At 35.3% G+C, this 12,225-nt stretch overlaps 1 protein-coding gene across 1 annotated transcript; it reads right to left on the bottom strand.

Moving 5' to 3' along the window:
* Positions 1–3,399: 3,399 nt before the first annotated feature.
* LOC102807304 (rhodopsin, GQ-coupled-like) lies at positions 3,400–4,554 on the bottom strand. The gene has a single exon (XM_006824484.1). The coding sequence runs from the start codon at positions 4,552–4,554 to the stop codon at positions 3,400–3,402; it is 1,155 nt and encodes a 384-aa protein (XP_006824547.1).
* Between the last annotated feature and the right edge of the window lie 7,671 nt (positions 4,555–12,225).

Here is a 12,225-nt window from a genome sequence, read left to right as displayed (position 1 = left end):
GAATTTAATAAAAAAATAATAATCTCTTTTCATTTCAACTTTGAATTTCGGTGTGAAGACGTGTTCGTTGTTCGATATTTACTTGTTCGTGTGGTCCATGTACCATCACATCGCGATTTTCGCAGAACATCAGGTTTTCTTGGTACTTCCCGGGATTTTGGTCACGGTGGTAAATATTATGTATTCGAGATGTTAGCTTTGGAATTCGGCATTTCTACCGCGCCATGTGTATTCACAAAAAAAATGTTGAAGTAATATTGGCGGTAAGTTAGCTGCCAACCAATAGTATTAACATTATGCATTTTGATGATGGTATCGGTGATGTGTATGGCCATGTAGAGGCAACAGCTGCAAGTAGACAGGTAAAGTCTGATCTTAAGAATGTATTTACTAGCATATTATAAGTGCAGGTAGGTACCAACCTTTACACAGAGTGGTTGGGCTATCGACATGAGTCTAGATAACGTTTTTTTGTAAGTCGTTGCGTGTGACTAGGTAAATCTAGGCCAGATTATGTCTTATGTATGGCGAAGGTACGTACTCTCCGAGAGCTTTCTATTAGGTTTATTATTTTTTTAGTTTGTGCAATAGAAATATCACGTACTGAACGTAAACTATCGTGTTACCATGGATTGTTGGACGATTGTCGCCACCGTGATGCCATTCCTTGAGCGACCATAGAGGGTGACTATCCTGTCCCAGTAGGTATAATACAGCCTCGAATTAAAAAAATATGATTTTGTGTTAATTAGAGGCAAAATTCGAATCATCATTACTCATTTTCATCATATTATACCCTTACGTGAATTCGCAGAACTACCGAAACACACTAGTATGTAATACTACACAAAATTGCGTGAAAATGGTTGAAATTTCGACATGAATTAATGCTGCGTGGTTTGTACAAGTAACTACAAAGATGGTGATAAAATAAATGAGACAATAACACAAATCAGTGACGATTCCAAGGAACGGGTTTTATTATATTTCATTCATATTCACAGTACGGTACAGAAAAATTCACAAAAAAGAAACAACAAGAATATACAAGTATCATGAAAGACAAATGAAAACCCAAAACAAGTTGATTATTTCCTCAGTAATAAGTGTAAGATGTGTTGTTGTAAAAACAATTCAGGTAGGCGACCTTTTGTTAAGTACTATTCGTATTATGATTAGAGACTGAATGGAACCCAGCACTATTTAGGCAAGACACAGCTGATTGGAGCTGAAGTACATAGCTCGAATATACATGTCGGAAAAAGCTTTCAAATCGTTTGAAATTGTCTCTGTCTCTAAACACAAAAGTCCAGAAAGAAACAAACAGCGTGTCACCTAATACAGATCCGCTATTATTTGTTATTTATATACGATTTCTAAACACTTGAAAACATGGAAACAATTACAATCAGAAAATTCTAGACATAGGTAAAATGCTTTAAGTATGTAATTATCAGTTTCTACCAAACATAACATTTTTTTTTGACTTGTATTTTTTTTTTCTATATATTTTTTATGATCTGAAATGAACATAATAATAATAAGGAAATACTCACAAAGTGAATTGTTGATTCTGTCACGAAAGAAACAAATACTACTTAAAATGAACAGAATGTGATATTGAAATTGACAAATCTGAGATTTTGTGGTAAACATCTCGTTACACGTACATTCTTCGGTCGATATAAAACAATGTACTTTTAGTTTTTAATTGTTAAGCATATACAATTAATACTAATATTTCTCATTCCATGATTTACAATATATAATAATATAACAGTGTGTACTAATGGTTTAAGTAAATACACAAAACTGTTGCACTGAAAGTAATATTACAATATTTGTACTAATCAAAATTATGATCAATTTGACAATTCTCTGCTCTCAATAATTCATGAACACATTTCCCAAGGTTTCTTACTATTAATACGGGATTACAAGAGTGATTTAAACATGGCGACTACTAGGTATCATAAACAGCAGTAACACCTGTTACCATCTGATTGAATTTGGTTAAATAGAAACTAACATCACTATACGAAAACTATACAAATATAAATATCTCTTTACACTATTCAAAATACAATAGGTATATTCATCAGGTATATATCTGCGTTGGTTAGCATGATTAGCAATTCTGTTTTCTAGTAATTCAATAAAACGTTACCAGTAATTCATACATTTTGTGAGTGATCTGACAAAACGAGCATAACTACCGCACTCCCCTGCGACATGACACACGATTATACTCACTCCATATATATATATATATATACAGTTTGAATTTGTTTACCATTAATGTGTATTTTTGTTATAACTGGCATTAGGTTCCCTCTCATGAAAGTCTACAACTTTCGTTTTCTGTCTTTATTAATACTGAGGTTTCATTTGTAGCAACACATTGGAAAACGTTAATTAAACCTTGCAAACTCAGCATGGAATCTCAAAAACGTTACAAAATCTTTCATAATTCTTAAGATTTTTTTGAAATACCTGCCGAAACATTTTCACTCCACTTATATCATCTGATAAAAAAGTAGTAATGTATCTATAATTATTTGGATTTAGAAATATTACCGGGTAATGAGCGGACTCAAAATATCATAAGAAAAACACATTTGTATAGTATTTTGATTTGAAGATATACAGAAAATTTCAAATACGTATATATTTCGAATTATTATATTAATAACACCTCACGACAACATCAATACAACAATTTAAATGGGAAAATACATATAAATAGTTTTATAAATATCATAAATTTATCACCACTTTTTAAAATATCATACATTACGACAAATTTTCAAATATCCAAAATTGCCATCACTTTTCTCTCTAAATGGTAGAACTGTAACAACAAGACCTAACAACAGTTCCCATTATTGTTAAAATAGTTGGAGGTTTTGAAATATTGGAATAAACATTATTCGGATAAGGAGCTAACTAGATCGTGAGCTAACTAGTCTGTTATTCTTCCAAAAAAACATGTAAACCTAAGTAAAACATGCTAGTAGTCCATATTATTTAAAGCGTAGGGGGGTGTTGTCACATGTTCATAGTTACAGTCTACCCATGATTCCTAACGTTTTAGCTTGCGTTGTTATTGTCACCGAAGACTCAATTCCCGCGCGTGCGCAGATGATGACAGTTAAACGGCTCTTTCGCTTTAAGCATACTAACGCATGTTTATCCAAACATACATAATGATGCGTGTTAGTAGTTCGTAAGCTGACTATAAATTTATATTTTTCAATGGCGAATTTGCATAAAGATAACATACAGTGATATCGTGTGTTTCACGGAAAGTGTCACTTGAAGTCATACTGTTACTGTGTTGTCATTGTTTTCAAGAAAAGAGACTACTCTGCAATTATGGGTATTATATAGTAGTTGTTATTACACGGGGTTTCTTTCCTGTTCTATTGGCTGTATTTTGTTGTTTTTCTTAAAGAATAGGTGATTTTTAAACTGATTAGAAGTTAGGGAGTATATTATAGGATTTATCAAGCTGCCCAAACACATAAAAGAAAAAAAGAAACTAGCTACATGCTCATTTCTATAGCTATCATTATTGGATATAAGCAAACCATATAATGGAACTGGAAAATATGATATTATGAACATAGAAATGAGTAAAACGGCTACCTTCAATGTTGCAAGATTCGTTGTTTTGCGTTGTCGTTGCCCACTATTGTCTGCTGCCTTCATAGCTCGTTGAAATGATTTCTCATGTCGGTTGGTCACGTGGTAGATGTAGGAATAGGACACAACAATTGTACACAGTGTTAGAAATACCATGAGTATGCCACCCCTTGATGCGTTTCTCACTTCCTGACTTATGGGTTCTGGATTGCACGCGAGGTCCTCCCCGGCCCATGCCTTCCATGTACCATATCCCAACCCTGTAATCCAATTGACAGAGATCAAACTGTAGATAACTGTTCTCTTGGTGCTTGGTGACAACTTATCTGCTACAGTTATCGCCCTAATAGCAGCGATAGTTCCCAGAGAAACTATAGTTGTCATAGTTGAGGTGTAAATAACAAATATTTGACCGATACAAAAAGGACCATTTATGTTGATTTCCCCATGTAGAAGACTTTTCACCATAACAAAAAACCGCATCAATGATGTTATGATACAAACTAACATGTCTGCTGCAGCTAACGATACCAGTTGGATGTTCGGAGGGGTTCTTAGTTTTTTGTTAGCGTAGACAATATAAAACACTTGAATATTGCCGGCAGTTCCAACAAAAGCAACAATAAGTAACATGCACGCTGATATTATATCGAGAACTTGTTCATATGATTTCACACCAATAATGTCGAGTACTTCTTCAGTTATATTCGTTGAATTTTGTACTGTATTATTGACAAACGCGTCTGTCAAATTTGCTGTAATGATATCGATAAATGTTCCAGTTGAACTTGTTGCAATACTGTCGAAAGCTGTATCAGAAGTTGACGTTGTTACAATGGTATCGAGAATCTCTTGAGTTGAATTTGTTGCACTGACATCTAGAAATGTTTCAGTCGAATTTGCTGCCATTCCCCGTGAATCCATTAAAAAGTGGTCGAGAGAAGTCCCAGACGTATTTCTTGCGTACAATGATATCGTGTATATAGCACACAAATTCAATGTATTGTGGCTTAAAAGCTAATGGAGTAAAAGTCAACGGTAATGAAGAAGAAGACAGCGATAAAGTTTTCTGTTAGATGCTTAGTCTAAAACTGTAATGGTGACTATGGAATATGTTGACTTTATATACTGCCTGTGTAATATGTAAATGTAAATATTGGTTATTACAGCGGATAATAACTTGTTGATGGGCGTAGAAATTAATTATTAATAGATAAAGGCGTACAGATGTCAAATTATTATTTCATAAATAATTGCTAGCGGGCAATGGGCGATGATCATCAATGATCTTGATACAAAGCATGATCATGCAGTACGAATAAATTAAAAATCACTGAAAAATATACATTTTTATTTATTCCCATTTTAGAAATTGTTACAAACTGTTCGCATCGCTGTCCGAGTAATGGTTGTATTCATGTCGTCTAGCGACGAACCACTTCTATGACGTTACATGGTGGTACGTTAAAGGCGTCGATATAGTTTTGAATTTAGCCGATGTCGATGACTAACAAGTACTTTATTGAACAATGTAAAGTCGAGGTCGTTGGACTAGACTCGTCGTCAATAGGTCCGATTTAATCCTACCTGTACGATAAATTATCATAACGCCATTATGAAAATAAGATAATCTAGACCTTTCATCTATTGTACAATAATACAAAATCCCTGACACGCCTACAATGTTAATCTGGACAAGTGACCAATATTTATTTTGCGCCAATATCCTACTACACAAGTGAATATTGGTCCGAGGTTAAATTCAGTATCAGTCAGCAGTCACCTGTTGCGTAGTTGATGTTGGATCAGCATCATGATACTGACCGGGATTTATAACAGATGCAGCTTTGAGAATATTGACTACGATGGTGTAAATTGCTCGTGGTCGAACGGGCTTGGTTGATACCGGGATGGCACATAACCTGGCATAATGAATGGACGATATCCTCGGAGAGAAGCTACGTCACAAGACGTTCCCCGTTGCTAAGACGCGCACCACTGTACCATGCATTTCTATAGGCTCTGTGCGCGCTGCTGAAAAAACAACACAAACTCAACTTTGAAGTAATCCTGAACAACCAAATTTATATATGTTACACACGCAGGGCCAATCTTGTTACACTGTTCAGGGGAGTCTCAACAACCATCCCAAAGTACCGTTTCTGCTAGTTGTTGGCCTTTGTTTTCACCGCGATGGTTGCCAGGCGGTGAAAATGCCCGGATGTCCGCCCTCGGATAGCCACATACGTCTATCAAGTTGTTCTAAAAATGGAATATAAATTTTGTCACGCACTGGCAGCACTTTCACTTGCAGTTTTCATGACTGTAGGATGGAACAATATATTGAGATGACGATGATTTAGATTAATTAGATTATTGGATATACTGATAAACATCAAACATGCTTCATTGACCCCCCCCCCCCACACACACACCTTTTCTGTTTATGCGAGAAATTCAAACAAAACCATTAAGTTTCAATAAAAGAAAATTAATACTAAATTATTAAATCCTTGTTAATAAATGGCATGGCATAAGTAAGGAGATGTTTTTTTATTAAGACACTGAGATATGCTTATAATGGAAGCAGTAGCTGCAAATAACAACAATAATAGTAACTGTAACTACGCAGTTACATATTAAAACAATAGTAAAATGAAATGCAATCACTGATTAGTAGTTCTGCAGCAGATTATATAACTCAAACTCATAGTATGACTGCCGTACTATATATGAGCATTCTCATTCCCAGAGTTCCTCGCGGTTAGAACACCGATAGTATTTCTGGCACGGTAACCACACACTTCCATTTCGTGGTGAAACGCCAGAAGATTTTACTACGCGTATTTTTGGCATGCTTTTTATTAGCGAGATCTCGTGTTGATCTGTTCCTACTGGTACGTAGGTTTTAAAATATGTTGTTGGTAGCTGATAATGATTGTTTCGTAAACGCAATGAAAATGGTGAAATATATATAATTTACAAAGAAAATAATTTTATTGTGGAATAACACGGTTACTAAATTGTTAATCGGTTTTTCAACCAGACTGTTCTGCCGATTGCCAGGTGAAACAAACGCACTTCGTTGTATTGACGGTTAACTGGTCTTACTTCCATTAATGGTATTCTCGCTTTGAAAACAGACTACCAACTTGAAGCCTCAGGCTGGTAGCATAAACAAATTTTTAGAAATATTGTGTGGGAGATTGATATGTGGGGCAATATCTTGGCTTCCAGGTGTGATCTATGACTAGGTATCCGAAAACAACCACTCATTTATCACTGTGAATTAGGTTCGTGCACGCACGCACAATCAATCAATAAGTCACGTGACCAGTTAGTTGATTCAAGTTCTTTTTATGTGTATGCACAACATTTCATTCGTAAATGCGTATCTGCAATATATTTCTGGGAATCAGATATACACAAAATTAATGACGACACATGCGCGGCCAAATCCTGCAATAGAAGACTCTAAAATTAGATGAACAATTTTTCCTATACTAACACGTGGAAATTTCTGACATTCCTTATATGACAAAAATACATGGTGAAATTATATCATGGATTATGGTTTTTAGTTTGCACATCCGTTGCTTCCATTACGTTTAATTAAAGTATACACATTTTCGATTTTGTAAATGTTGGATGCATTATATAATGAGTAAAGAGAAAATGAGAGAATGAGTAAAGCAAAATAAACGCTAATTAATTAGCTGGGACAGAATAATGAGAGCAAGATATACGATAGTTAAGTAATTGAAGGGATGATGGTAACGCCATAAACAGTGACACACACAACAACCAAACCGAGATCATAAAATTAGTATCGTATTGATTGTATTGTAACTTTCAATTTGTGCTGACTATCAATAGGAAAAGGGAAACCAGCATGGCTGTTAAATAATGGGCGATGGTCGTCACGCAGCGCTTGTTCGAATTTCGTGTAAATAAACAATGTATTTTACACGCGTTGTATACGTCGCTATGTGTCCCATATCGAACAGGATGCGGCCAAATTCGTCGTTTCAAACTCGAAAAAACAGACGAAAAGAATGAAAAATAAAATCTATAAAAACACTAGCTTGAACAATATTTAATTTAGTTGCTCTTACAAATTTCGCAAAAGACTTACTTTTATTTTACGGATATCACTAGAATAAATCAAGAAAACTATCATGATTTATATTTCAGTCAGTTTGACAGTGGTTGCCATGACATATACTGATAAAGGTTAATGACAAGACCAGATGGCGAGCTGGTCGAAATCAACCAAAAACATCTTATGACTCTGCAGTTTTTAAGATACAAGACAGTAGCTGTAATTCTAAACCAATGTTGTTTGCGATTTTAACTAAGGTAGTATCTTTGTGGAATGTTAGTGCGAGATTATTACCCCATCAATATTAGTTAGCGTTGACAATGTATAGAAATGTTTTTTCTAGACAGCTTGACGAGTAATTAATTGATTATGATGTGTAAAACTTTCATGTGATTGGTTGTTTGTTGGAAGGCAAGGCCTTGGAGTCTCTTATACTGATTGTAATTGGTTAAGGGGTGACAAGAAATAAAGATTGATTTAATGCTGTCTCGGGTGAAAACCAGGGACTTGGCAGAGAATCGTTTTGGGAACATGAACGAAGCTTGTGTGTGTCTTTTGTTAGCCTAGCGTGGAAACGACCGAACCCCGGTTACCTAAGTGAAAGGTTTTTAACCATCAAAAATACCTATCACAAAACTACAAAAATTTACTTCATTTACGAATAATTAACGGTTTCCCCGAAAGCACGGCACAGTTGGAGGCGTGGCCTATTCAGAATGTGTCAACAACCAATCACTACTTCACAAGACTGATTACGAACCACACCGAGTTTACGCCTTGGTTAGGCACACTCAACTGATCAACTGCAGATATCGGTAAAATATAGGTTTTGCTTTGGCGAAATTTGAAAGATCAACCAATATTCTTCAAGCTTTTTTTTTATTTTAGATTTTATTTTTCCTTCTGTTTGACTGTTTTTTCGAGTTTAAAAAATGTGAGCTGGCTGGAGCCTTCATACCTTGTCTATTTCTTACACTAGATACCAGCCGATAAGCCCCCCCCCCATAGAGACTGCGTACAGTTCGGATCACAGTTCCTGGGCTCCCCGTGGTCCGACTTTGTTTAGTAGAGAGACTGTGTTTCGTAGTAAAAAATACGCTTTCTGCTATTCAGGTTTCGCTTATCATTCAATCGGTCTTTTCCCAATTTTTGTTCGTGCCATTTTTGAAAATAAACTTGGTCAATACAAAATAAATGAACAGTAATATATTGTAGAGAAAAGCGATGCGATGAACTATCAGCAACGAGTGAGTGCATTCGGTTATTTGACCGGATGCGTACACGCGATGTTAATTTGCGGGATTTAAAGTATACCAATTCGCGATTTTGTAAATGCCGGAGGCATTATATAACGAGGAGAACGAGTAAAGCAAAATAAACGCTGATTAATTAGCTGGGACAGAATAATGAGAGCAAGAGATACGATAGTTAAGTAATTGAAGGTTGATGTTAACGCCATAAACAGTGACACACACAACAACCGAACCGAGATCATAAAATTAGTATTGAATTGATTGTATTGAACTCGGCTTAAACTTCTGAGTTACTATAATTTCAGTCGTTGCATAACCCGCGACACTTTGTGTTGACTATCAATATGAAAAGGGAAACCAGCATTACTGTTAATTAATGGGCGGTGGTCGTCACGCAGCGATTGTTCGAATTTCGTGTAAATAAACAATGTATTTTACACGCGCTGTATACGTCGCTATGAGTACCATATCGAATAGGGCGCGACACGACGACTGCCGCCCTTTAAATGGTTCAGGTAGTACTGTCAAATGATGTTGATGGGAAAGAGGCAGGGGCGGCGGCACGAAATCTTGCATGAGGGGCGAGATCTGATATGTAGACTCTCTGAAACGCTATTTCCTGCATTTTGAGGGGCAAAGGGTTTTTGGGGGGCGATGCCTCCCCAACATTTTTTCGGGTGCCCTCCGGTGCCACCACCACTGAGAGGGTATGTTGTACATGTTCAGTGTATAATATATGTATTAATATAGCAGCTGATTGTATTTTATTATGGTCCATGGGATTTATATTAGAAAGATACTACTACTAATATTATAATAAAATGATATAACAGTATACACTTCATACGTAGTTTTTGTATGGTCTATATTTGCAGATTTGTGTGTACCATGTTATTTGTGGCTAAATAGTTCCTAATTATCTTGAATTTTGTCTTGACGTCGTTTTTCAAAGTTGGTTGTTTAAAAACAACTAAGATTATCTCCAATTATTCATTTGATATAACACGATACTTTGAACGAGCCTGAAGCGACACTGACGTAATCAAACAACGCATCACGTGCGTTTAAAATCAGAAATTATTCTATTGAATAGTTTGAACAGAACTCAAATTATTTTACCTTGCAACAACACAATAATATGCCATAAGAGGATGTTGGTGTGTTTTATCGAGATTTCTGAAATGCAAACTGTACCAGAATGATGCAATTATAACAAAAATGCGTATTGTATGTTAATTTAAACACAGTCCCTCTATCGACTGAGGGACTGTGTTTAAATAAACAACTCATCCAGGAACCGTCCGTGTGAAACCTGCAACACCACAAAAGTTCGTATAACCCAACAACTTTTTCGCGAGAACATTCATTATCACATTCGTATCACTGGAATTGTTGAGCAGTTTATTATCAATTATTTGAACAAATCACTCCTTTGTTTTTATGAAAACCCTGAGATATGCTGATGATGGAAGCGCTAGCTGCAAATAACCAACAACAATATTATCTGCAAAATAGTAAAATGAATTCAACTCTTCATAACATTTAATCTTATTATTGTAAAAACAGAATTATAAATTTATTAAATGATTGGATTTATTTGTTGTGCAAATTTCAAACGGAATGTACGAATACGCATTTAAAAACCCAATCCTAGATTTTCAAATGCATGCCTGACAGAAAGGTGTTACCATTGAAGTCAAGTTGAAAACTCATTAATGTGACATTGACTCAACCATTTAGCATATCCTCATTTCAAGATTACAATCAATATACGATCACTATGATTACATAAGTATATAGAGGTAATTAGGGTACGATTCTTGACGTTAATATGTCAATAGAGGTTACGTAATAGTAGAAAATAATTATTATAAATATTGGCGATGTTTGTCACCCCTTGAGGCGCAAAACAGAAACGGTGATTAACTGTGACATGGGTAGAATAACAATAATCAAAGTGAAGTTGTGGCATTATTAAAGAAAGAAGACGAGTAGTGTAAAATGAAACGTAGATTAACTGTGAAGACTATAATGATTGTAAAACATTGTAATTGTTATCGCGAGTGTGATTATGACGTCATAAACAGTGACGAAAACAGTGAAAATTGTATGAACACGTTTGTATAACTAATAAGTTAAGAAACTGACAGAGAAAGAACGAAACTATGGGTAGTAAATGGATTAAAAAAGCCATATCCCGAATACGGCTATTAGTTACAAGATTGTTTTTGATATAACGAGTAGCTTCGCGGTGAATGGCTTTCGCAATGATTGGCTTTCGCTGTGAGTGGCAGATACTTGTCTTTTCATCGGGGTTGAGAATCTAATGTTGTATGTGTTATCAACCAGTGTTAATCTGGGAATACCATGTATAATTAAAATGATACATAGTACATGTATATGAGATATATAATTATATGCATAAATTATACACACGAATGAGAAAACGCCTTTCGCGTTAAGTGTTATTTAAGAAATTATTTGTTCACAATTTTATAACCTGGCTTGCAAATTCCCACCGCCAATACAAATTTATATAATTCTGTTTATTTTGCGTGTGTACCATGATTGCATAATTTAATACATACACACTCAAAATATTTATCATATAACCTGGACAAAAGAAAGCATTATTTTTCCATGCCATGAGACATTTCCCTTATCTGTCTAACTTCATATTTTTGTATAAGGTAGTAAGAATGCATATACGTTAACTGGGATGTAATATATCCTAGCTAGTTTCTAGGGCACCCTCTCATATTACTTGACATTAGTCTACAAATATTTTGTAAGCTATAAATTTGGTATACGTAAACTGGGATGTAACAGAAGTAAGTAAAAAGTACATCCCAGTAAGTAAAAGAACTAATGTTTCGTTGCTTCTTGTATTTTATTGGTCGTAAAAGGGCTGGATGAGGCAACTGTCCGTCAATTACTGAGATACAAAGGGTGACAGCCGCCCGACTCAAGGTGTTGACGGGGTGTCAAATCGCGACTTTACATAGTACTTCTTGGCCGGTCCGCCTTTGATATAGCTCTATACAATTTACTACAATGAGTTGAATCGATCATGTTGCGAGCATGATAGCTGTGTTGTTTTTCAGTAAAGAAAACACACTACGAACACCGGTATATATATATATATATATGTCATTTATCCGTTTTCAACGTTTTCAGAACCCTGATATGTCGCGTTTTTTGTTTGGATCCTAACACCCACGATTT

This window comes from Saccoglossus kowalevskii, chromosome 15, assembly GCF_978046115.1.
Source record: "Saccoglossus kowalevskii chromosome 15, keSacKowa6.1, whole genome shotgun sequence".
In the NCBI taxonomy this organism is placed as follows: Eukaryota; Metazoa; Hemichordata; class Enteropneusta; family Harrimaniidae; genus Saccoglossus; species Saccoglossus kowalevskii.
This window is presented reverse-complemented; position numbering and strand designations above follow the sequence as displayed.